We start from the raw sequence: 27969 nt of genomic DNA, 5'->3' as shown, positions 1-27969 counted from the left end.
ACTGAAATAGAAAACATTAACATCTACCACTTCACAAACGATTCTGTGACTCTATGATTAAATATCTAGTTCTTGTTACTTAATTTACCAAGTACTTCTAAAGCTGCAGGCCATGGCACTACTCCACTAAAAAGATCGCACAATGCTGTTCTTAAACGTGATCTATACCTATTTCTTGAGTGTCTGATCACATCTGCAGAACTTGCCAGTGACAATGAGCTTGACAGCTCTGCCGTTAACATTGAGGATTTGTTAGTTCAGCCTTGGCAGTGAGGTTGCTGTTGAAATGGACTTGACTGATAGAACAGTCTGACCACTTTGCACAAGCTGGTGGGATGATGGTCTGGCCAAGCCTGTAATATCATGTAGAACAGCAGAGCTGGGGACCCTGACCTTGTGAGTGGGGCAAGAACGGTCTGATATGTTCTAAACTGAGCAGGACATTGTTAAGAAACTTCAAAAAGCCTCTCAAGACTTTCTGGAAAATTTTGCTACTTAGCTGAAAAATGTATTCTTAGGTTCTTTTTTCTTTTTTTTTCCCTTAAATCTGTTGCAAAACTAAAATTAAGTATTTACATTTAACACTAAATATTTCCAAAATCAGTAAGTCCCTGCTTTAAGCCTTCTTCCACACCCTCCAAAGTATTTGTTTCTCCTTTCCATGTCAAAATTCTCCCTGGGAATACTTGCACTCTACTGAAAAAGGAGGTCAGTAAAAGGTAAATCATTGCTGAAGCTATGCAAGCAAAACTAAACCAAACCTGGGAATCCTACTGGATTCTTTGCTGCTGTCACAGTTGCAAGTAGATGATGAAAACCATCACCTAAATAGTAATTCGGTTCAAGGACTTTTGGCCTCAGGCTTACTCTGCAGTCTCTTAACCATGTAAACGTGAGGAAGTTTGTAAAACTGAGAAGCCAAATTAAGCCCCATTGTAACTGTAATGGTTTTGTTGGAATTTGGGTGAACCAGTGCAGATTATATAGTACCCTTTAGGACAGGCATATAATGGGCAAGCAAGCAGAGAGATGAACATGAATCATATAAAGTACTATCACACAATAAATATAAATAAATATTATGCATGTCCATGTCAAACATAATGTGATTTAGTAATTATTCTGCCAGCAGAAAGAAAGTATTCATTCAAGCAAGTCAACAGAATTTAATTGTGACAGAACAGGAACTGTGGTGCCTGTATTTAGGGCTATATGCTGTCCCCATTAATACTAACTTGAGTTCCTCACACCAGGAAAGCACAAGGACAGATTAAGGATTCGTCGAGTACTTTTATTTTGCTCACCTTGAGAATGAAATTGGATACTTTTAAAAATAACAGCACACTTTTGCATCTTAATTAACTTTATGTTCTTCAAGATAATGGGAGTTTGTTCATAGCTAGTTCTTATTTTGATATTGAGAGGTCTCAACCTGAAGTTGCCCAAAGGTGGCAAAGTCATACAGAGCCAAACCTTATTCCTTTCTCTGTGAGCAAGGAGTAGGTTCTTGCTCCAAAGGATACTCTGGCCATCTCCTACCTGCCCCTCAGTTAGGGACCTTACAGCCAAGGGTCCACAAAGGCCAGATCCTGTATTCTCTTACACTGCTGCTCTGCATACCCCATGCACAAGTCTCTCGTACAGTATTTTCAGCAGGCAGGTGGGCAGGGGCATCTAATGCGCAGCAATGTGTTTCTCAGCACCTGTACTGGTCACAGGTAGATGCATGATGGAAGTGGTGTGGGTATGCAACAGGGACTCTTCCATTAGCTGTGAGGTCGGGACTCTGTGGGGATGCCTGAAACTGCAGGATGTGGCTGTACACAGTAACTCTTCGCTCCAAAAGCATCTGCTCTCTGCTGCTGCCCAGATAGAGCTGTTGGTGAGTTTTATCTCTGGAAAAAACTTTTTCTTTTTTTAGGAAACACTAAATTAGGATCCAATTTATTTGGCAGCTGATGACCTCTTTCCTACCCCTTAGGAGAACAAAAATGTCCCAGCATTATTTAACAGCAGCTTTGCCTTCCACTTTCTTCGCCTGTCAGCTCAGGGTCAGTCTTGCCTTCAAAGCACACCAGCTGCAATCCCTTCCTACCTTTCCTGCAGCAACCCAGCCAAATGTGCATGCTCATGCTTTTTCCCCATGAGGCAGACAGGCACCGGTGGCACCAGCAGCCTGGGATACAGTCTCTTAAAAATGCAGGATCTGGCATGAAATGATCAAAACCACTAAGCAATGGATTCTCTGCTGTAATACAGTCATTTTTATTGTTTGTGGTCACTACTGGTTTTTGCTGTTTCTTCTCGGTGATAAATGAGTCCTTTCAGCTAAATACTCAGTTATCACTTGCACAAATACGCTTTGATTTTTATTTTTATACTTACATATATTTCTTCCCTTTGGGATGGCTTTTGTAGTAATGCAATCAATGTTTTGCAAATGATCTACTTCTGTGGTTGCTGGGGACACTGGATTTCAGTGACCAATGGGATCAGCAGGTGATGAGGAAATGCTAGCTTAGCCCCTGTCAAGGAAGTGTAAGTGCCTCCCAGATGGCCGAGTTTGTATTTCATTTCCACAGGAGTTTTGCCACGGGTAAGGATCTCCAGAGCCATCAAGAGGCAGGGGAAATATTTCTATCTCTTTCTGTAACAAATTTTGAGATGAGAAACAAATTTGTGGCTGCATCCAGCAGATGGCAAGCACAGCACGCTGCATTATGTCTGAGAGCACTGTTTCTGCCATGGGAAACTCCCGATGCTGCTCAGCATGTGTACGCAAACAATATCATACAGATAAATGGCAAGCTCTGTCAGTCCATCGTCAGCTTACAGGGTGCTGAGACAGTGGTACTGTTCTGTATGCGACTTATAATGCATGTGATTATTGCCATATTCATTTTTAACAAATGGCTGTCTCACATGTAAGAATAGATGTAAACTACATATAAAGCATTCTATATAATAATTTAACTGTGTCATTAAATGACACATTCAGGTTTCAAATTCTGAGATGCTAGCCTGCAATTAAATTAATGCACTTTCATTAAAGGTTTAAAGTTTTTTGTAAGATACAGCTTTAGAAGTCTTACTGAATCCTCACAGTGCCTTGTGACATATATAAATAAAGATTGTTCCAATTTTGCAGCTGGAACAAAGGCAAAACTGAAGACACTTGCCTTAAAATAAGTGAATGAAAGAGCAGGAAGAGGCAAAAGATTCCCAGACACTGCTGTAGTCTTTTTTTTTTCTTTTAAAATTATTAAACTATAGAAATAACATTTTTGTTGTTTTGATTTAAAATAATTCCCTAAAGTAAAAATAATTTAAAATATTTGTGCATATGCAAGAGACTGATAATCAGAAAATATGGATAATTCAACCTGAGACAGAGACACATTAGATATACAATTGTCTAGATTATAAATATTGCAGCGTCTCAAGGGTCATGAAGTTGTCTGTATTCTTAAGTTTTGTTATGGTAAAAAGCATTTATGAACTCATCTATCTTTGAAGACAATAAATGAGCGTGACTCAAGAGTAAGTATTTTCTGGAGTTCATTATTGGAGGTAAAAAGGATGTATGAGGATATCATTAGTTGAAACTTCCTACAGTGCTTATCACCTTCCCCCCCTCATTTGTATGGGTAGTTTGAACCAGACTTTTGTTCTGATTTATGCTAGTATAAATTTGAATTTTTTCCATACATATAAAAAAAAGATTCTACAGGAAGCAAATTCTCTAGGCTTAGTTATGTATAAACAGAGAGAAATTCCATAAATTCGAAGAGTAAAGTTTGCTCTCGGATGTTTTGTGATGTGACTAAAAGCATTATTAGTTAAACCGCAATGAAAGTATTGTCACAGTTTTGCTTATCATAATGTGAGTTTATTAAATGTCCAGGAATTTGAAAAATTGAGTAGTATTGGTTAGCTGGTAATTTCTCTCATTGAGTGCCCTGGTTATTATACAAAAATAGTTTGCAATTTTCTGATCACCTCTGTCCCAGAATTCAGTTTTCAAAAACAGACTTTAATTCACACAGGGTATGGAATCAACCCCCTCCATAAGTAATGTTCTTCAAAGTCAGCATGGCATATTATGAGGAAAGGTTGAGTGAACACCATTTTTGTGTGTCTGTGTATATATATATATACTTTTTTTTTTTAAACCACTATAAAAATACCCACTGGGATATAAATGTAAATTTATGAAGCAATGGTTGAAATCTATGAGTAGGAATATAAATCTAAAAATATCTTCTATATTTAATAAATATGCATTTAATGGAATATATTATTATGAAAAAATTGTCATTTTAAAAATGAGAAATAGTAGCATAAATCAGAATAAGACCAATTTCAAGGGCCTTAAATGTCCATTTGAGTTCAAAATTGGGCCCCTCTATATGGCATACATTTGAAAATATATTATAAATATTACATTTATGTCATTAAAAAAACCCCAACAAAACAAGCAGCGTAGCTCCATCAACTCCTTGAACAAAATTTGGAATATCTCATGTAAGTGCATAATGGGTCACTTATAACTCATGTAATTTATACAAGCTTTTCCTTTAAAAAGACATCTGAACTTAAGTTAGGAGTTTTTTCTATTCTTTTGTAGTTCTGAGTTAACAGCAGGATGCTGGCAGAAACTCTGGCGTGCCTGTCCACCATTATAAACAAAATGAAAACCAAGCAATCCTCTTCACAATGTAAAATAAAAGGCCACTGCTAAATCTTTACAGTGTGATTTCTCTGAGGTGATCTGATGTTTCTGTAATGAGCAGTAAGCTGTGATGGTCAGGGCTGCAGATGAATTTTGTCGTTCTTGCTGCTTCGTTCACAAGGTTGTCAAAAAAAAAAAAAAAAAAGTATGTTACAAAACACATCACTCTGTGTCGAAAGGCCCAGCAGTCTTTCTAGTGTGCAAGCGTATATTATCTGGTGGCCTATATGAGAGTGAGCTCATTTTTGTTGTTAGGCTTGGATGTGCACTGACATTTGGTGGAATGTATTTTATTAGCTGAAGAAAGTATTTTTTAAAGTTTTTTCCGAAAAAAACATAAAAAAAAGGATTCAAACAATTGTTAAAGTAAGCGATGCAGATGGTGAAGGGCATAGCTGTATCCACAATATCAGTGATTTTGCAGTCTGTTATTACATGTAATTGAATTAATACATCCAGAAAAGTGAACACTTGATGAGGAATCCAGGAAAAGAAGAAGAAAAATACTATTGCTACAATCATCTTAAAAATATCATCATTTCTGGTCTTATGTTTTTGAATTTGATATGCCTTCTTCAGGGTCTTCCAAATTAAGGTGTAGCTTGTTAATATGATCAGAAAAGGAATTAAAAAGCCCAGCAAATTTTTGGATAAACCTAACCCCACCCGGAGCGTTGTGTTATTGTTGTCATACCGAAAACCACAGACTGTCATGTTCAAGTTCTCCGCAAAGAATATATTACGGTGAATGATGACGGGCAAACTGGCCACACCGGCAAGAAGCCAGATGGCAATGCAAGTTATTCTGGCAACAAACATGGTACGTCGAATCCGGGACTTCACTGGATGTACTATGGCTAGGTACCGGTCAATACTGAGGCATGTGAGGAGGAACACGCTGGCATACAGGTTGAAACTTATCCCTGCTGATGCTAACTTACATAAACAGTTGCCAAAAGGCCACTGGTACTCCATGGCTGTGTAGGCTGCCCAGAGTGGCAGAGTTATTAAAAAACACAAGTCGGCCAGTGCCAGGTTTAAAAGAAAGATGCTGGCTACTGTTTTTAATTTCATGTAGCAGTAAATGACAATAACGACCAGGCTGTTCCCAAATATGCCTATGATAAAGATGATGCTGTAAACAGTTGGAACCATAATGTAGATGTAACTGTGCCTTCCTGAAATGGGACAGTCGACATGGATTCTTTTAATGTTTTCTTCAGCAGAGTAATTTGGAATCATTTTGATCTTTTCAGCTGTAACCTAGTTTCAGGGAGAAATTATGAAGTTTACACCTAGGAGGGGAAAAGAGGAAGAAAATATTATTCATTACAAGGATTAAAATTTTTTAAAGTTTCAATTAAATGTCAGGTTTTTGTGTTTAACGCAATGTGTCAATGTCTTTGAATTTAAGATATTAATTAAATTAAATTAATTAAAGACTTGAAGCCAGCTTCAAGTGTTTTCTTTCTATTTTAATATAGACTTTGCAGAATAAAACTGAGGTAAGAATGTTATGTATTGGCTGATCATCTTTCCATTCTTTTTAACATAAACAAAATCAACAAAGTCCTTTCAATTAACAAGGTTCTAATTTAAAATAAGACCGGTTAGTGAATGTGTGTCATAAAATAATAGAGATTCAAAATAGCAGATAACTAAATTCAGAAGAGTCTTTAGGTTATTTTCTTTCCATAAATAGGTGATATATATAATGAGCAAAGTTACTCAAATATCTCAGAAACTAAACTTATGCACTCTGAATACTATTTCTTTCTGTAAATGCAAAGTGTAATGCATTAAGAGAATAAGTGAATTCAGGTTAGGTATGCATTTTGATCTCTGATGTGAATCACTATAAATTATTTTTTTAAATATTTACCTTAAGTTTTTGAGACTTTTTTTTTTTTTTTTTTTTACAGTGAAGACACTCACACAATCTAGTGTTCTGTTGTACCACAAATACCTTAAAGATTCAGAAGTTACTTAACTCCCCATCTGGCTTGGAACTATGGTATTTAACTACTAGTGAGGGAAAAAAATAATCTGTGATGTGCTGATCTGCTGCATATTAATAACTGTAGAAAGAGTTTAAGAAGGGCACAAGGGGGAACAACAATTCCTCTTACCTGTTCAGTTACCGACAAAATTTATGTATCCAAGAGTTTTAGTCTTAGTGTAGGAAATTTTTTTCTGGACTGTATTAAATGAATGGCAACAGTATGAAACCTCCTTTACAGGGCAACTGTTCGGTTTGCCAGGCCTTGTGTGTTCTGCAAGAACGATTTCCTTATTAATGACTTCTGACTTTAGGAAGAAGGTAATAGGCTGTGAGTCTGATACTAAATCTTTTCCAGACTCTAAAAATAGACAATCTTTTCTCAAAAATAGTGGATATTTAAATAATAATTATAGGGAGTTACTATTGCAGTGTTTATTCCTGTCTGCAGGATCTTGACAGCTGTCAGACAAACCCAGCTCGTGCTGCCTCAAACAGAGATGAAATGAAATACAATTGCTTTAAAAAAAAAAAAATCAACAAAACCCCCAACAACAAGCAAACCCCTTATAAATGTAAGTCACTTTTATATATAGATAAATATACACACCCTAGGACCCTGGGTAGTACAGATGCATTCGGTCAGAAAAGATGCCTGTCATTATAGAAATATGGGCTATGCTGTTATGGAGGTGGTGGCTCATTATTTCTGTTGTTCAGTACCGATGTTCCAGTTAAATGCAGAATGCTACTTTAAGTGTCTGACATGTTCTTGTTCTGAGACAAACCTTATTCCAAATGGGTTGACTTTTTAATAGGGAAGAGGCATGGATATGTCTTGGCAAAGCCCATGCAGGAAGTCTGAAGAGAAGCCAGGAACTGAACCCAGAATATGGGTTGAAGACAGCACCTTGTGAGCAAGGTCACCTTCTGGCTCTAAATTTATGGTTTTAAAAGACTCAGTATTTCTCTATCTTAGCTCATGTTTTATTACCTGTTTGCATTAATAACCTGAGCTTCATAATAAATGAACAAAAATAATTCGTTTCCATAAAGGTAGCAGGGTAATTTCAAGATTTAGGTTCTTGATAATTCTGTCAAGTTAGGAATATCTATTGATGCAAGTTTTATTAGTTGCATTCAAGATGTGCAACACAACACATCCTAGTCTCTCCAATTAATTCTGTGAATTAGTCTTGTTGCCTCAGTTGGTACAGATACCTCAAAATGACATCAGCTATTTTTGCCACGTTTATGAAGTTAACAAGTCAGGCAAATACGCTGTCACACATGATCAGAATGTTGTACATTTCTTAGTAATACATCCTGAGCAAAACTTCCTAGCTTTCAAACTGTGACAAATCTAGAATATATGGTGTTTGGCTCTGTAGAAGATCATGCTATCCGTAGGACAGGGAGAACAAAAAAAAAAAAAAAAAAAAAATAAATAAAATCAGGATAAGTCCTCTTATCTCATCCCTTGGTTGTGAAAGTACCCACAGAAATTTGACAGTGACTGATACATTCTGCAACATCAAGGTCTGACAGTATTTGCCCTATCCCAGCTACATACCAGTGCTGCATGGTCTATTCATTATCATAGCCTTCGCTCACTTACATACCCACTGAGATTACATGCCAGAGCTTTGCACTATGAAACTGTAGTGAAGTCTCTACTAAGAAAATCACCACTGCAAGTTAGACTTGCAGTAAAGTAGATCAGGGCCCAGTTAAGGCTGAGCAAGACCTTTCTCTGTGACTAGATGAACAAGCTGGTGGTGCTATTTGGCAAGTGCATCCTGCTCTCTGTGTACTACCTGGCAGACTCAGTTGCTAAGACTAATGTAGCTGATGGTGAATATTCCCCCTTCAATGGGACTGTTTCTGTGCAGTGCTAGGTACCAAGGCACTTTTCTTGGCCAATTCATCCACCCTTGGTGTAGTGTGTTTCATTGTCTAACTTCCAGTTTCCCTGTTCTGCCTACATGGTGGCCTGTACTTTTTTTGTGCCAGTAGTAGCTTTAGTTGATGCAATTAATAGCATATGTACTTTCAAGAAAGTGTAATAATGATTATATTATGTTTTCAGAAATGTGATAACTGAGTTGGGTAAACTTGTGTCTGACACTCTAAGGTATTGAATTCCCTGAGCTTATTTTAGAGTGCTTGGGAATTAAAAAAGGCAGAACAATTCCCATGAAGAAACAGGAAATTGGTCAGGAAATAGTATGATACTTCAATTTATCTGTGTAAACCTTCCAGAATTAAAAGTTCTGGTAAAACATTGAAGTCTGTGGAATTGTGCACAAGATGTGTTTTTTATGTTTTCAGTTTTAAATTATACTAAAGAATTACAATCAATAAAGAAATTATCACTATTTTCAGCAAGTGAAAAGGAAGCACAAATGCATAATGTAGTTGCTTTAGTGTAAATAAATACAGATTGCCATATGTATATCTGAAAACAGCTTGAATGTTACTGTGAGAATGAACCTCATGAAAGCCCTACATTTGAAGCACAGTGAGGAAGGCACCAATAATCCCAAGCTGAATTTCTAAATTTCCTGGAAATTTTAAAGTTTCAGAGCTAGCCTCAGGTAGATCTGCTGCCTTGAGGATATCTGTGACTTCACAGCATTAGGAAAAGCTTCAACACAGGAGAAGTCATCATTTGTTTTGGAAGGCAAGGGACCATAGCAGTGCACAGTGGTGCGACAGGGCAGCCATGGTGATGTGAACTCCTTACAGGCAATGATTTCTTTTCTATACCACTGTCATTTTTGCTGTTATTCTCACTTGCCACAGCTTACCTGCTTGTCCCAGGATCATGGTTATACACATTTTATGCAAAGCAGATACTTCTACATTGGAAGTACACAGATTGTTTAAAAACATTACAGAAATAGATGGCTGGTACAGCTTTATGCTGCCAGAATTCACCAGAGCAGCTTAAACCAGTTAAATGCAAGTTTTGAAACTGTGTGCATTGATAATTCCATTTAAAGAATCTCAAATGATCTGAGTTAACGTAATAATAATTGGATCATTTTAAGGCTGATACACATGGAGCTTTTTCTAAGAGGATTGAATTGATGCAACCGTGAATGATGTGGCAACATCAATCTCAAAGCAAATTATCTGGTGAGCAGCAAACCCCTGTTGTACGTTACTGTCCTGTTTGACCTTTTATCTTTTTTAATTACAATGATTATAATAAGTCACTGATAATGAAATGCTTCAGACTGCTCTACCAACTATTATTCACCACTCTGTTCATTGCTTCTGTTGGGTGAACATGCGTCCTAATTAAACTGCCTGTGGAAACAACAAGGAATACTGAGCTCATGCAAGGTAAACAGCACTTTGCCTACTGAAAGATAAGACAGCACTGATTGTGGCTTTCTGTGAGAGCTTAATCAGCTATAAATAGGTAAGCAGGTGTCACAAGTCAGATTTTAAACAAAAATGTGGTTTTGATATTTGCTTTGACAAAGGCTAAATAAACTCAGGCTGAGCAACCCTGCCACAGTTTAGCCACCTCGCCATTAGGTAATATGAGGATTTTTTATTTCTGATGGTAGGTGGATTATTTGCTTTTCTTACAGATGAGAAGATATTTCCGTGTTTGAGGACGACTCATTCTATTTTTATATAAAATTACTGCACAGGGAGAAGAGAGGCTGAAAAATGTTTGGAACAATGTGTTCAATGTATTAGCTATGTTTATTTCTTTCTGGTGGCATAAGCTTTTTTCCTTTATCTTGAGAGTTTAGTCCCATCCTCCCTCTTTCCCAATTTCTTCTACCTTCTTCTAATTGCTGAGAAACTAATGACACTTCCCACATGCTTTATTTCACAGCCTTTTTTATTTTCCTATCCAGCAGAATCACCCCCTTTATCCTCATTGCCTTAACGATTATAACTACTTCTACTTTGTATGCCTATTTCAGCATCATCTCTGCTTTTCTGGAGTTCCTGAGCAGTACCACTGTGAAGCCATAAATTTACCTTTCTTCTACCCCTTATTTCTGCTGCTCTCTCCTTCTAACAGTCTGTGTTCCCCACTCACAGCTTTCCTAAGTGTTTTTAGTCCAGAGTTGATAGGTGCATTGTGGAGGGTGAGAGAAATGCAAACACTTGGGTAAAAAAAGGCACATAATTCAATCTACTGTGGCCTTGCAGTGTGCTTAGGCCTGCTGCGTTCACTGCCACTATCTTCCACAGAGGTCAGTGTCTGACTTCATGGTAAACGACAATAAATCAAAATGTTACTGAAATGGAACTGCAACAGGCAGTATAGGACCAGAGCACTGTCTGTATATCAGGTCATGAGCACCAAGAACGGAAAGCGAGCTTCAGAAGATCTGTATTAGTAACTGTCAAGCTGGCTGTTGCTTTTCCAGTTTTGGATCAGGAGGTGGTCTGACATGAGAACAAACAATTTGCAGGACCTTGTACTGGCCTGTGCTTTTTCATTTAATAGCTGTCCTCCCGGTCAGTCTTCCAGGAAGCAACTGCCAGTCTATTGAAATTGCTGTTAATTTTGTGGTGTAGTTTTTTTTTTTGTTGTTGTTGGTTGTTTGTTTGTTTGTTTGTTTTTGAGTAAAGTATTTTATCTTTAATTCTCTAACCTGTATGTGGATTCTTTGTGCCTTCCCCTTGCAAGAACTGAGGGTGGCCTGCTTTGTTTCTGCTGGCTCTTTATACCTGGAATATAAACTGCCTATGTTCTTTCTAGGATCTGGTTCTTCTATAATATCAAAACTCTAAATTGCTTATTAACTTATTTTGTGCTACCAGAGCTAACTGCTTTATGTACTCTGACCTTCCTCCAGCATACTTCAAAAGAGTCTGTCCTTCTGTTTATTTGTGGGTTTGACAAACCTTCTGTGGGTTTGTCATTTATTCTGAAAAGAATGAACATCTCTCTTGTGTTTGTTTTCATAGACTGCTCTCATTAACTTTCCCTTCACTTCCCAATTATCTTTCAACTGTACTCAGTTTGTGTCATAACATTTATGTGAGAAAAGGACAGATGAAGGGGCTTTTTCCTCTGGGAAAAATCAATGCTGGTGGGATGACTGAACGGTGGAAGTGTGTGTGTGTGATTTTGAATGATGGGGGCGGGGTGGGGGGAATGTAAAGGAAAAGGAAAGTAACACAGTTAAGCACAGTGACTTTTAAATCGCTTGGGTTTAACTCATATATTTTGACCACTAGAGGTCTGTATTTCCTATTTTAAAATGATAGATTTGCTTTATATTCAAGTACCACCACTTTCAAAATATCCTCTTCCTTCGAGATTATTTCAGATGCAAACACAAGGCAAAATACCCACCATTGAACTTCTACATTTATATAATGTACTAGAATGAACTATTTTAAGTTTATTTTAGTATGTACTAGCTTATATCTAATTTCCTTTATTCTAGTGCATTCCTGGTTTGGCTAACCTTCAGTCCAGTTCTTGTACCTGTAAGTCATGGAACAAGTTCCTGACATTTTTTCAAAGACATATGCAACTTAACCTCTCCAAAGTTTCTGAGCCAAATTAAGAATATTTTAAAACTAACTAGGCATGTTGTTAATCATACAACTTTTTTTTCCCCAAGGATCAGCCAGGGAGTATTCTTTAAAGTAATTCTAGGCAAGTCTAGGTTAACTTGACTCAAACATGTATTTCCCTTTTTGGAGGAAGATACTGTTATTGTTAAAAATATAATTTCAGAACTACTTCTGATCCCTGCCCCTCTTCTCCTCCCCCCCCACCCCCCCTGCCTTTTTAAAAGGGATTTAAGGAATTTTTGGAAATTGAAAGGCAATGTGGGCCTACACATTTTTTATCTAAATTCCAAATGGTGATTTTTAGACTTCAGGTGCTGTATATATTTCATGAATTGTACATAATTTCACAATTGGAAAATATAAGCATCTCTAACACTTTTAAGCTCTCTTCTTCTCACCTTTTTTACTAATATACCTGAGTTTGTCATTACTCCTTTGGTCAGTGTCTGTTACTCTGTCTCAAATTATTTTTTTTTACCTAAATAGTTCTCTGACGCTAGTAAAGGCAAACAGCTTTCAATCCAGATAGAGAAGGCAGGTGTTACTGTAACACTGTTATGGTGACATTTATTTTATTGAAACTAGTAGATGAGAAAAGTAGAACAAAAAAAAATTATATTAACAATAGTCTTGTGCCAGACACGTAGATATAATCAGTGTCTTGTCCTATATTTATGTCAAATGGCTTCTACAGTGTCAGCATATCTATGCACTTCAGGGATGTTTGAGTATAAGCATATGACATTTGTATCTTGAAGCTGCTAAAAATAGGAGCATTTACAGAGAATAGAAGTGATATGTAGAAATAGAAAACTAGCAGGCAGTTGGCTAGATTTAAAATGCAGAATAAAGAAAACAAATCTTCGCACGCTCAAGGACTTTGTGTTAGAAATGGATGTGGCAAAAAATGGTGTAAAGTGAAAGGCCATCTCTACAACGCTAATTTACAGGGCTGTGCAGAAATAACTAAAATCTGAGCACTTTGGGGGGACATTAAATGCTAAATAATACTACAATGTAACACATGACAAAATTTTTGCATGCTCTTTGTAACAGCCCACAGTGTAATAATGTCACAGTTAGAATTCTAGCAGTTGCAGCAGCAGTGAAAGTTTGGTAATTTTTGTGTACTCTCTGTACGCACTCTCATAGTACTTACAGAGTCCAGACACATTGAAAGTATTTCTTCCTGTTACTTAGCTCTTTTGCCAAAGTTAACTCTGCCAATTCCCTTCTCGTGTATGGTTTCTTTTTTTTTTTCTTCCCAGAAATCCTTGGGAAATCCTGATGTACATATTGCTATAAAATTTTACTTGCAGATGTTAGTGCCAAGGCAGGATTGCTCAACCTCACTAGAACTTAGGGGTCTAGTGAATGCTAGCATACCAATGATTAAGGGTTTTTTTGTACAAAGATTTGTTGACTGGTTGATCCACACAGCACGCATTATAGTTAGCCAAAAGTCTTTCAGTTGACAGTAAGTTCCAGTATTTTAGTTTATAGGTTTTATATTTCAGATCCTTTAGGTCTAAAAGTAAACATTGTTTTCTGGGAGTTTTTCCTCTATAAACATGTAATTTTTTTCTCTGCTAAGGGGATGAAAAACATTCTTAAGTTCAATAAATGTAGAACTGGACTCCAAAACACTGAGGGATTAACCATTCTCGACACGCTGTGTATTTATCTAATGTCTTGGAGAAGATCGGTGAGGTGGTGGTTTTAAAGATCACTGGTTCTGGCTTGACAGTGTACCTGATACTCCAGATATCTTAGATTTTTTTCCACACAATTTTCTGGTCTCTTTCTTTCATGTTTATCCATCAGAGCAATCTCTGTTTTCTTTCTTTGACCACAGCTGCACAAATGTGTTGCAAACCCTCTGGTGTTTAATATGTCTTAAGAAATGTGAACATAAAATTATCTGCACTGCAGTTAACTTAAAACTGGAAAGATAATTAAACAAAGTAAAATATATTTCTAGCTTAATATTTCTAGTTCAGTACTTCTGAAACTGGACATGAAAACACTGAGCTTCAGAAAAGACGCCTGAAAGGTGAATCTCCACGTGATATCCCCTTGTGTCAGTCACCTCAGTTGCTCTGCCTTGACAGGAATGAAGATCGCCTTTTCCTTATCTAGGTTATTAAACCTATAGCTGAATGAGGTTTTTAAATATGAAAATTTGTTATATCAGGATGAAGTTGCTCTTCTTGTTTATACCCCAGCGTAAAGAATTGCCTCTTTCTCAGAGGCTGAAGACACTTGGACATATTAAGACTTTGAAATGAAGGCATTAACGATTATCATCAATCTAGCATGGATTTTTGCAGCTCTGTTCTAGCCATTAGCTTTACCAAAAAGGAAATTTATGCCCTCCTAGGTGATAAAAATGATCAATAATCAGCAGGCTATCCTAAAGTCTGCCTACCAAGGACATGTCATCTCCTCATATTGCTAACAATGCTATTTATTGCACATTAGATTCCAGGAAATAAAAGATAAATCTATTCCAGGTCAAGGTCGGACTAGAATTTCTAAGGTTTTTAGCACTGACATGAAAAGCTTTTTTTGAAAGACAACACAATACAAGGTACTGTTTTATTATGAATATACAGCTTACTGCACATTTGTAACTTTAGATTTGATGCTTGGTTATGTAGTATCTTTAGGGTATTTGGATGTACCCAAAAGAGTTAACACTTAACAAGAATTAAGCCATCAAGTCCCAGAACGAATAAAAGTGAGATTAGTTTGAGCTGTGAAAGGTTACGTGCTGCATGGTTACTTTCTCTGAATGATAGTAAACAAATGGATTAACACATTTCCTTTATTGCAGCTGGAATTGCCTATATAAAATATAGTGTGCCCCATGTGATCATTTTTAATAAAAGACAGAAATCAAATTCAGGTTTGTTAAGCGAGTGAAATAATTTGATGAATTTTAAGTTTCTATTCTAATAGCTTAGTTCCATGGAATAAGAAGTTTTAAAGTATCCTTTTTTTAGTTACACAGCAATGTACACAAATGTAGTTTCTGGATACCTAACCACACACCCAAAATTTCTAGTGCTCCCATTTTTTCCATATGGAATGAACCTTAAGCTTCTACTGTGAACTCCTCCAACCTGAGAATAAGGGATTTTATATTCATTCTGCGCTTGATCCAAATCTGTATTGCAGCCTTTTGTATTAAAAAGGCTGTGGAGAGGGAAGAGAGCAAAAATCTTACTGAAATAAAAAGCACTGCTGAAAGCCCTTATGCCCTCTTTAACAGAACAGATTGGATACAATGCGTGAGATATCTTACCTCCTTTCAGATCATATATAAAATCACCAGCTGACCTACTGGACATTTCATGTACCTATTAATCTGCCTTTAATGTTATACAGCTGTCTTCACTGAAGCTTGTGGGTGCCTCCAGAAGTATACCAAAATAGCAGTAACAACTGTTCCTCCTTCCCAGCTTGTAGGAGAAATACTGTGTTATATTACTGTGATTTCAAGCACAGAGCTTAATAAGGGGTTACAAGACATTTTCCATGCTGTTTTGTCTCTGGTCATTCTTATTTCTTGCCGGAGTGACTGTCTTTGTGCAATCAACACTGAAAGAGTTCTTAGTTTCACTGTCCAGATCATCTCAGTATTAGTCAATGGCTTCACCGGTCAGTAGAAGGTAGCTATCACCTGGAGAGTGGCCTTTTGAGAGGAATAAAGTCTGTCTCCACTAACTGCTACGAATGTAAGATGGACCCCTTCTCTTCTGCTGTTCAAGGAAGAGGTGATGCTCTGAGCAGCACAGAGATGTCTAAGCAATTAGCTTGTTGCTTTACTGGTTTTTAACTACATCTGAATTTATAGAGACAAGTTTCAGTTCTAGATGCAATTTGTGCTAAGAACTGCTGAAGTACTGGCTTTGACAGGATCAAACAGCACTCGCAAATAAAGATCCTTTACAGAACTGAGGATCTTTAGTTTTGTAAGCCTATTTTGAAATTCAGAACTATTGAAAAGGTGTCAATATGATTATCAAACTGAGATCACCTCCAGTGCTCAAGGAAAGGCAAGGCAGGTTTCCTGGATTTCTCTTCTTATAGGCTGATCTCCTTCTGTGATTAAACCAGCCGATTTGTCTGTACTTCAGCCACTTGTTCCCTCTCTAGTTTCACTGAGGCATCAAGACACTTGCCTTGCAGCAATGCTGGGGCTAGCCTTTTGATGGAACATGTTCCCACTGCGAGCTTTTTATCTTTAAAACTTCTTGAAAAGCGTGGAGTGTACAAACGTAAAAAATCCTCTAGCAGAAATGATGCATTTCTGTTACCAAAAGGCACAGTCTGTTGTAAAAAGGAATCTGCTTTTGCTAACTTAAAAAAAAGCACGTAGTTACTATGTGTTTTTACCATGTAGATGTTACAAAGCTCCTGAAACTCAGCCAAACTTTGGGAAACCTACCCTCAGTGGAGAGGTTGATGCAGCTCCTACTAAGGTCACTACAGACTAGGTCAGGCAAATGCTGGAAGTCTCTCATGTAGATTGTTGCCCTTCTGGTGTTGTGTGAATGAGTTTTCAGAGAAGCATGATATTAAGGGGATAGGCAATATGGAAGATGCAGACAGAACATTTTGGATGGGTAGAGGAAAGAGACTGGGCTTTGCTAAGGAATCCAAACACAAAGGTTTTAATGAATTAGATGCATTAGGAAAGAGAGAGTTAGATCATCTTTTGTTAAAAGACACAATGAAAATTCACAGAATATGGAAAATATTTTTATACAGTAGAAAGAAGTGAGAGGTTGGTAACCTCATGAATTATGTATCTTACTTTTGGGAGCCAAATGAAATCCTTGCCTCTGTAGAGGTTATTATTTGGTTATTGTTTGCATTCTGGGATTTATCATTTGATGGTCACAGTTATGGTGTAAGTAATGTTTTGGGATATTGAGAGTAACAGCTATTTACGTAGACTATGGCTTACAGAACTGAGACCCAAAACATTGTGTCTTATGGGGAATCCTTGCTCATAGACTGTTACCGCAGGACATGAAGACATGTGTACATATTGGCTCTTCCTCCCAGTTTTTGCAGCATATAAAACTCTAACATTGTATTTTAAGTTGAATGCTAAAATATTAGAAATGTGCACCACTTAACATGGCTATTGGCCAAAGCAATTTCTGCGACACAGGCTCTTCTTCTACAGGGATGCGGTGCTACTTCCACAGGCAGCTGTGAGAAGCAACAGGTACACAGTTCACTTCTCTAGACTCCACTGCCTCCCGTGATGAAGACTCTCCATACTCACTGCTTTTATTGATTGAGGTAAGCCAATGACGAAGGTAAATGGTTATATCTTTTAGTTTACTATGGGTAGCTGTACTGCAATGGAGTGTGTCTGAAATGAAACACACTGTGCCATGAAACCTGGGCCTCTTCTGCTTTTTGGTCCAGGGAGGAAAAAAATGCAGTGAAGGATAAAATGCCTCTAAAATTATGTTAAGAATGTAAAAATAACAAAATTACATGTGCCATTAAAGATAGAAAATAAGTATAATCATAGAGAGGCAGACAGAAAAAAAATAAAAATACCAGTGTAGCCCGTTAAGGACTGACTGTAAGAAAGGGTCTTACAATCTACTCTGAAAGTCCAGGTACTGAGTGAGGTCAGTAAGTATATGCTTACCAGCCTCTGGGTGAAAACAGGTAAAATTTCCATAAGTTTACACTCCTGGATACATTAGTGGTTGTTGATAATTTAGCAGAAAATGGGATTTCATGCATCCCAATTAGAAATGATAATGTTCTAAAATGGTTAATGCATGGTGACATGCTCACAGCAATATCCAATCACTGTCAGAATCTTATCTTTCACTAGCAGAGACCACAATAAAAAATGTAACAGAAAGGCCAAAGCTGCAATTGTTTCCTCATGAAAGAAATTGCCTATTTCTGGGACAAAAGGATTTTTTGTAATCTTTTTCTATTTTATAGGTTTACTGTGAAGGACTCAATCAGTGGTGTTACTAGTATAAAACTACTGAAAGTGATGTTTTAATTAGGTTTCCGCTGCTTCTTCTAGGCAAAGATGTTTGTAGGAAGAAGGGTATGGGACAGTTAATTACTTTGCAGACAAAGATGGGAGGTGATAGGACTTTGTGGAACTTCAAGTTAGTCCAAATAGAGGCTTCCTTGCTTTGTCCTAGTAGTTCTGTCTACTCAGGGACAAGGGTGCTGTCTTGCCTACTCTCCCACAATCATGTTACTCTTCTGCTAAGCCAGAAGATGCAGAGGCAAAAATTAACATTATGTATGTAGCTTAAGATACTGAACAGCTTTTCTTAGTTAAAAGTGAGATAATAACCTGATGAGCAATGAACTCTGCAAGGTAACATTACTTCTGCTTTTCTGGTACAAGGAACTGCCTTTCCGTACTTTCTTGCAAAATAGTAAGAAAGGTGCTACGGGAAAGCTTATGTACATGGATTTGCTCCAAGTTGTGCAGCAAATGGGTAACGTTTTGATGGGCTTAGAAACATTCTGATGTGTGTGAGGCCTTACCTATACATTAACCCTCAAAAGACGTTTTCCTGCCATGAAGCCAAATCATCAAGGTGGAGCCATGATGCACCTAAGTGGTCTAGAGGCTTAATATGTAATCTCTTCTGCAGAATGTGCTTTTTATTTTTACTCCCCCACCCTCCCGCAAAAATAGAAGGCAAGTGTAAATTAGTGAATAACAAGCTTTAGACATGCACTGTGCAGAGCAATACAGTTAAATCTGCCAGAAAGTGAGAGAGAAAAGAAACACATAAAATTCTCTGCTTCTGCTCCCGGAAATTGAGAGATCTGTCTCCACAGTGTTCTACTTTCTAACCTAATGGAAATTAGATGAGTTGGATGAGAGTAGTTCATGTTGCACATTGTGATCTAAAAACCTCTAACAAATCACATCCCTGTTTCTTACCTACCACCAATGTGGTTGAAGTGACTGATAGCTTTTGTTCCGAGTAATGAAAATGTTAACTGAAAAAGAAGCAAACACACAGATGCAGCATGTCTACGTGGACACAGACACACCAGTGTCTAAAGTATCTGTCATGTTAACTAAACCAACTAAAGTGGAAGTTTTATCATTACATTTCTAATACCATGGCTAGTGATTTCCACCTAACTTCCCAAAGCCATAACACTTTGGCTAGTGAGAAAAATCAACTTCATGTTGAACATTTTTTTTCTTTCTTTTGACTTTGTACTGAAAAATAGCATTTGGCTTACTGGGGAAGCAAAAGCAAATGTATTGTGGATTTGTGCAAAGAAATGGATGTTAGGTTTCAACACCGTTTTGTTCAGAGGAAGCTTTGTCTTCCATGTGTCATAATTCAGCCATACGTAATAGGATTTGGTTCACTGTGTCTGATTGAAACACTTGATTACTTTCCTTTTATATAATTAATTTAGGTATCCTTACAGTGGGAAAATATCACACAATGGCAATACGCCTCAGAAAAGACTTTTCTTCCTTGAATGAGAATATTAGGAACAGCCTGGAGGGAAAAGTTAAAAGATTAAAAGCAAAGGATCAGCATGGAGGCTTCTTAATGAATACCTCATTAGGGTCAGAGAAAGGGAACCAAAGGCAGAAAGGAAAGAAAACAGCATGAGTAACTGGTAAAGTACAAGAGTTTATTCAGACCATCAGACCAAAAAAAAATCTTTTAAAATGGTAATGCAGCTAAGCCCAAGAGAAGTTAGTATCATTGTAACTGTTAGTAAGTATAACATGGAAAACACAGAGGCCCAATTGTGCTTTCACTTGCACAAAATTCCTGTTAAAGGCAGATCATTATGAAGACTAGAAGAAAATTTGAGTAGCCAAATATAAAGACAAACAATGTATCTGACTTTTGTACAAGTCAATTCGACTAGTGAGATGCTAAGGGGTTAATCAAAGAGAATGAAAGGTCAAATACAGACACCTTAATCCATGTCAGTGTGAAAGGTATCACCCATGGAAAAAACAAGACAGTGTGATCCTTCGTGCTTCATCTGGAAGGCAGCACACTTAATAGAATGATACCAAAATAGATTTTCTGTCAAATTTGTACAGCTTGCTTCCTGTTTTTTCCCCAAAGTAAAATATATTGCTCCAGTAAAATAAAATTTATTAGTGTGAACCCTCTTTACTGTCCTGGCTCTGAGACATTCCTTGTGGATACTAAGGACCAGCAACAGAGGGAGCAACCCCCCCCAACTTTGTTAAAAGCCGGAGTGTGAGCTAAGCTATGATACTGTAAATCAGTGCATCCCCAACGAAGTGCAGTCTTAATTCTCAAGCAAACTGCACAGATGCCTGGAAAGGGTAACATGGTGCTCTCCAAAAGGTGCCACATGAGCTTTACTTTAATGCTAGGAAAATTACCGACTGAGCTGAGCAAATGCTTGGATGTATGGCTGTCCTGTCCTGACATTACTTTTTTGGATGGTATGTTTAAGAACATGGAACAGCATTATAAAATATATCTGAAAGCAAAATATTTTTGAACCCTTTTAATTTGAAGTGCTTCTTAGGAAGGCCATGGGTAAAGAAATATCTTCTACCTGAAATAAAGCCTGATTTGAGAAAAAGAAAAACTGTCTTGCCATGGTAAGCTGCTAATAAGAAAGCCAAAAGGAAAACACTATAGACAGAAATCTAACAGCAGAACAAGAGTCCCACTCTGAAAACACATGTTGATTCCTGTCCTATGCTTTTCATTTCTGATTGTTGTACATTAAGCAAAGAACCTGAGGAGGGAGGAAATCCTGAGCGATGTGAGTGGTAGCAGCCTAACTCTTAGGCTCAATGTACCTCAGGGCTGGGGGGTGGGGGGAATTGTAAAAATTTTTAGGCTTGGATAACAAGAATGAGGGGAGAAAGGAGAAAAGGCACAAATCAATAGAAGTTTATACAGAAGAACATTAAAAGGTACACATCCTATAAACTTGGATTGGGAGGGGTATGCATGGATCCTCAATAAACAAGTTCAGGCTGCATCTTTGTACGTGCTGCCTGCTTCAAGTGAAGAGTCTGACCAGGCTGTACTGATGCTAAAGCAGGGTGAAAACTGCCAAAAAAGCGTCTTTTAAAGGAAGTAAACGAGTGAATTTTCTCCCTTGAATAAGCCCTCTAACATAAAAGTACAGCTGTTCAGTGGTTTTCTGTAATGTGTTACTATTTGTTTGGGTCCCTCTGAGCTAGAAATGCTAAGGCACAGTACTCTCATTCAGTGTATCCCTCTCAATTTTCAGAAAACTGAGGGGACTCAGGAATGGTGTTTTATTTTCTATTTCTGTTCCTATACTTCATCTAGTGAGCATTCATTCCACTAGCCAACAATCTATCAGTAACTGACAAACTTGTATGACCTAGAAGTAAAGAAAGGAATAGGTGAATTAGCTGAAATTAGGTGTTTGGTTAAATCATTCTTTATTCTAGCCATAACTCTAATTATAGCTTTCAACTCAAACAGTGAAATACAGTCTAAATGTTGACCTTGCCCAAATTCAGTACCAGTTTCTTTAGATATTGCCAGTTACCTTTTGCTGTAGCCCACTTTTTGTCTTGTCTTCAATCATGCCACTCACTGATGCATTGCCAATCTGATCTCGCCTTCCTGCTGTGAGGTCGGCTTCAGTTATTACCCATTTTCTGTACCTGTAAGAAAAATGCTACTCAACTACAATAAAAGGAGATAAACGCCACAAATAGTAACCAAGCATTCCAGCTAGCGTTGTTATACAGCAGATACCTGGACGGTTTTGCTATCAAACAAAACCTAAATGGAATGAAAATTGTAAAAGACACCTGACAGCCCAAAATTTGTAGTTCTTTCAGATGATGGTGCAACAGAGAATACTAACAGCATGCCATTTGGAGCGTGATATTTTCCTACCTTTAGTTGCAATTCACTTGAAAGCTCAAAGTAATTTTAGTATAATCCATCATTTATCTGAAGATAAGGCCATAAATTATTAGACCAGCCATTCTATTTCATATGTGCTTTGTCTCAAACAATCACTGCTGTTAGGACTTAGCCAAGATAACCTCTTTTCACTTGTTTGTTACAGCTGAGGTAAAAAAAAATATCAAGTTCAAGTATCATAACTCCCCTTGTTTGTCAGATTTGTTAAATTCCCTAAAATGTTCATAAATGACATAGATTCTTCTAGGGTACATCTGTCAAATTATTTTTTAGAAGATGGTACAGAACATGGTACAAGTGGTCTGAGCACAATGACTGTCTATTGGTGAAAGTGATCTTAGGAGACAAATTGTTGATGGAAAGGGAACTAAAAGAAATATTGTGGTTAGCAAAAGCACACTAGCTTGCTTTTCGGACCAGAAGGAGAAGACTGAAAATGATACTGTGATAAGTAACTTTCTGTGCAATTGTGGCTGTATATAAGAAAACAGCTCTGCTGGAGCCTTTCTGATCTTCAGGCTGCAGCATCTGGGCCTCACGCATGAGCTCTATACACCTTTAAGATCAAAGAGTAAATGACATTGCCACCCACTCAAACTCTCCAATGTATTTGAACTCGCCTCATGTATACATGCCAAAATTTTAACTTTACATAAAATTTTAATTCCAGATAAGTAGCTGAGGTTTAATTATCGGCAAAGCAACCTGTTTATTCCTGTTAGTATGGTGGAAATTAATCCCACATTAGTGAACAGAACAAAGTAAGTCTTACTTCCACTTTCTTTTCATAAGTGATCCATGTTTTCCATTTTGTTTACCGAATCCCACAAGAATTCTAAAAATTTATTTGTGATGCTCTGCAATTTTCCCTTACCCAGGTTTTCAGACTTGATCCTAACAACACAGAGGCTGATTTATTAAAAATACCATAGTCTCTCTTAGGAAAAACTGTCCAAAAATCAGAACTGCTATCCAAGAATACTGCAAAATTATTAATTAGTATTTGAGGAACACATTGTAGGTAGAACACAACATTTGTGTCACTGTGCTTCTGCTGGAATTATTGCACAACTGAAAGCATGAGGCACAAACACCAGCAGTAAACTAAATAAGGCTTGAAAAACAAATTATCCAAAGGCTAGAGATTTTGCTAAACATGAATTGAGCCTACCCCAAACAGACTGCTGTGGGCCTGTAGTGGCCAGGCTATACCCTGACCCAGTTCTCCCAGCTGTAATCTGTAAATCTTACTATGCTTGCAACTCTGAAAGGATTCCGATATTATACTTCCCTTTCTGGAGAAAGATGATAGTTCCTGAGTTGCTACTGTTACTGTCAGAAACAGGTGAGGCATCTATTTTTCATTGCCATCTGTCCCCCCTCCCCTGATTTAGCTATTCAGCAACTTTCTTTGGTGTATCTAATACACTGTGCAAGCAGTTCTATTCATATGCTAATGAATCTTGATAACCACTTTCCTCAATTCAGCTTTAGGTATAACATACCCAAATAAAATTTCAGTCTTTCTCCTCTTACTGAGGTGTCTCCCGGAAGATAACCATTACATTCAGCTAAAAAAAGCAGATCAACCACCTAACTTGAGTCAGCCATAGTATTTGAATAAAATAATGCATAAACATCCATGTTCTCTATCCAAGTCAAGACAGAACATGATCTTTCATGAACTCACCAAGGCAGAAAAGGAGACTTGGAGTGAAGAGAACACAGATACATGCCAACCACTCAGAAACAATTGGATGCTTCTCCCAATGTGATTAGATGCCCTAAAATTTGGGCAGTAATAGCCATGGGAGACATTATGTATACTCCTCATGACTAATAGTTTTTGGACCTCAAGAAAGCCCAGAGAAAAAGGAGAGGTAGTGAGCAAAGGAGAGTAATTTATGACTGCTTAAACATTTCAACTAATATTATACTTCTGTATAAAAAAAGAGTTTAACTAGAACAGTATATTGAGAGTTTGTAGCTTACATAACTTTACATTACATATTAAATACTGGACCTGTGGTAAGGAACCATAGGCAGTGCCAAAGAAAAGGACTACCTAAATGTATTCCTTTAACAAACACTGAGGATAAAGTTAGCCTGCAGAAAACTTAGGAGTGTAAGAGAATTCAGTGAGTGCCTATTATCTGAAATATTTTTTTAAAAACATGCAGAATTAACTCTGACATATATCTCCACATCTGCAAAGATAGTCCATACATTTCAACAGAATTATGCTAGAAAGTATAAATAATCACCATGTTTACATTCTGTATCTGCCTCTGTTTTTACAGTATTATAAATGGCAAAAAAATGCGATAAATTTTCATATATTTAATAAAGTTACAGATAATATTCATTCAGTGGGTAACACAAATAAAAATCATGCATCTTCTTATTGTAGGATGACTGTAAAAAGCAGGTTGTGGAGTTGTGACATTTTAAACTGAAAGGCAGCACTCCTCACTTCTGCAGTGCTGTGGATACTGGCATTTCAGGCTGGTATTTACTGCCTTTTAAACCAGTATCTTCTCGTTGCAGTTTCATGTGCTGTCCAACCCAAACAAGGTAGTGTTTCCAAGCAAGAAGGCAAGACACCTCACACCATCAAAAATGGGCACGCTTCTGCTCTGCTCCAGCGTGAGAATTAACTGTTTCTCTCTACTACCTTGACACAAAGTAAGGGGAGAATGAAACCAACTATATTAAAATTTAATGATAAACATGACCTCTCTTAATTGTACAGGGCCACTTTGCTTTCTCAGTTTACCAGCATAAACTAGGAAGCACTCCATAGTTGTAACTGAGTTTTCTCTGCTGTGTAGTTCAAGTTGTAGAGAGGAAAAGCACACAGAAACCACGTTCTTTCTGGAAAGGTATATAGTTAAAATTCTTAATACATCAGTGAAAGCTTAATTTGTGGGCACTTCATTGTATTTTTGAAAGATGCTGTAATTTAAAAGATTATTGTGGCAACAAGTAAAATGGATTGTGTATTCCGAAGTGCGAAACATTGGTCTGACACTAAAACAGAGCTAGAAGAGCCTTTCTAGATCACCATGGTAATTACCTGCTTCAGGCCATACTCAGTCCTCCTATTCAGGCAAAAATCTAATCACGTTGGCAGAGAAGACATCCCCTCTTAACAAAAATCCCTCTTTAACCCTCATCCTTTTTGGGGGCTTGTGGTTTTGCTGAGCCCATTTACTAGCCTGTCCCATGCCATGCATCCACAACACAAATGAAACAAATACTGCTACTTAATGGAAGAGATGGAAATTTAGAGTCAACTGTAGCATGCTCTGGACAGAATCCTGCTGTCGCTTATTGCCATACATCTAATTAATTATAGTAGGTTTGCAGAAATAGGGAAATGGGCGTAACTGGTAACTGGTTCCTGCAGATATACTGCTTGTACACAGTGTGATCTGATTGACTTATTTAGTTACTGATATGCCAGTTGACTTGCTTGGAAGAATACAGGGCTTGTGTGCCTGTAAATAACTGATAATATTTTAAGTGTTAATGCATGGAGAATGGGAGCACAGTAAATACATTACAGGGTTTCACCTGACCATGCTGAAGAACTTCTAGTCTGGTTTCGGTTTTAAGTCCAAGCTAAGTTTAGAAGCTGGCTGATGTCAGGAAGGGAAAAAAACCACAGAAGGGCATTTTAACTAAAATTTAATCTCTGGTTCCAATCCCTCCAGTTTTTTCTGCAGAAAAGGTCTAAGTGTGGTCATGGAAGGTGTATGCTACACAATTTTGATGAAACCATTACTGGCTGCTAACCGGTGGAAGTTGTACTGCCTGTTAAAACTGACAAACAGAAGCATCTGCACAAGTCTCAAAAGTCATCAGCATCACCTTTAGTGATTTTTGATTAATTTATACCATTTGCTTAGCACAGTAATGAAAACTTCAAGCGCTCATCTGATCTTGACCAGAGATAGGAAGGCTGCCTCTCCTAAGCTGCCGGGAGCCTTGGTGGTGGGAAGGTGTTGGTGCCCCGAGCGCCGTGCCCTGCCCCCGAGCGCCTTTGCTCGATCTTGCCAGGCCCCCAGAGCCCGCCCGTCCGGCACGGCCCCAGCCTGCGGGGCTGTCGCTGTCGCCGGTGTAACTCGGCCGTCTGGGCTCAGCGAGGGGGCCTCGAGGGGCGAGCCGGGGCACTGGGCTTGTGTGCCTGCCCTGCGCCCGGCACCGCGGCTTCCTCTGCCCGCGCACCTAAACCAAGTGCGAAGGGAGCAGGAGGCGCCACCCGGCCCCGCAGACACCCTCCTGCCCCCGGGGCCTGGCAGCGCGCTCGCGGCGCGACGGGGCCCCAGCGGCAGAGCCGGCGGCCAGAGCCGGCGGTGGCCCCGCGCCCGCGGCGGCCCCGGGGACGCGCCTTACCTGGCTCGGCGGGGCCGGGCTCGGAGCGGCCGCAGCCCGGCTGGGCGGGCGGCTCAGCCCCGACGGCGCTGGCCCCGCACCACGCTCCGCTCGGCTCGGCTGCGCTCCGCGCTCTCCCTCCCCGGCCGCGCCGCTCCTCCCGCTCCGCTGCGCGGCCCCCGGTTTATAGCGAGGGGCGTTGCGGCACAGCCCAGCTCGCCCGCTGTCTCCCCACCCATCTCCCGGGACAGACCCCTCTGACCCGTCTCCCGCCCACTTCCCCCCGCCGCTTTCCTACACCCCCGCCCCGTCCGCTGGCACGCCCGCAGACGGCGCCCCCCCCTCCCCCCCCGCCCGCCGCGGTGCGGAGGCAGCGGTCCGCACGGCTCCGCCGGCTGCGTGGGGGTCCCCCAGGCGGGTGACAGGCCGGGTGTCTCCCGGCCCTGGGCAGCGCAGCGCCGGCGCCCAGGGACTCGCCCAGGTTGCCTGGATAGTGCGAGGGATGGCTGCGGGATGCCCGCTCCTTCCTTTTGCCTTCAACTTTCTGAAGTAGGGGTCGCAAGCGGTGTACAAACGTTTTCAGTTTCTCTCGCAATCCCCTGGGCTGCCTGTAAGCACAACTGGAATGTTCAGAACATCACTAGTGAATGTTCTAACTAGATCACTAGCGAATCACTAACTGTTGCAATATATGTAAAACTGCTTCAATAAATCCGTCAAAGTTTATTCTCTGGGAGTAGACGGGAGAAGAAAACAGCTATGTTAAATCCCCCTTGGAATACATGTCCTAGAGCTGCATTCTTCATGTCACTGCTGGCTGATGTAAAAAAAGGACTTTGTGTACAAGGGATTGTGTTGGATGGTTTGTTTCTCTTGGTCTCTTAAACAGGAGGGGAGCAACTTTTCAGGCAGAATTTCTGAGGCTGTCATGCTCATCAAGAACAGGATTTCGGAAGTTCTGTTTTATTTTAGGGTCATCTTGACCATAGTACCAGACAGAGCTAATGCTTCCAATGGGAACCACAGAACTGCAGATTGCTGGCTAATCTTTTTATACACCTAGTTGTGTTTTTGAAGGCCCTTTTAAGGAAGACACCATGACCTTGGATGATAATATCTTTCAAGGGTTGGTGGTGTAACTTTTTTGTGACTTAGAGTAATTAGGATCTACTTAGTGTTAGGAGAAGTCAAATGAAGACGAAACATTTGGATTCTGCAGTAGAAACTTCAGCTGGAATAATAATTGCTTTTCAGCATCTGCACACGTATAATCAGTAGGGTCTTGTTTGGCTATAATTTGTTTTTGAAAGTCTGTTAGCTCAATCAGAGGCTCAGAT

At 38.9% G+C, this 27969-nt stretch overlaps 2 protein-coding genes across 2 annotated transcripts in view; both read right to left on the bottom strand.

Moving 5' to 3' along the window:
• Positions 1 to 21967, bottom strand: part of CPB1 (carboxypeptidase B1) — a 66784-nt gene extending 44817 nt beyond the window's left edge. The window contains exon 1 of the mRNA XM_055817401.1: positions 21870 to 21967. The gene's annotated coding sequence lies outside the window, so the exon portion shown is untranslated. The remainder of the gene's footprint in view (positions 1 to 21869) is intronic.
• On the bottom strand, positions 520 to 21974 carry AGTR1 (angiotensin II receptor type 1). Its single transcript, XM_027787288.2, has 2 exons — positions 21870 to 21974; positions 520 to 6027 (listed from the first exon to the last, which is right to left on the bottom strand). Exon 2 carries the CDS (start codon positions 5972 to 5974, stop codon positions 4895 to 4897), a length of 1080 nt encoding a protein of 359 aa, XP_027643089.1. The 5' UTR covers positions 5975 to 6027; positions 21870 to 21974; the 3' UTR covers positions 520 to 4894.
• Positions 21975 to 27969: the final 5995 nt, after the last annotated feature.

This window comes from Falco peregrinus, chromosome 12 (genome assembly GCF_023634155.1).
Source record: "Falco peregrinus isolate bFalPer1 chromosome 12, bFalPer1.pri, whole genome shotgun sequence".
Classification (NCBI taxonomy): Eukaryota; Metazoa; Chordata; class Aves; order Falconiformes; family Falconidae; genus Falco; species Falco peregrinus.
The sequence above is the reverse complement of the archived record's forward strand: the minus strand, read 5'-3'. Positions and strand labels throughout refer to the sequence as shown.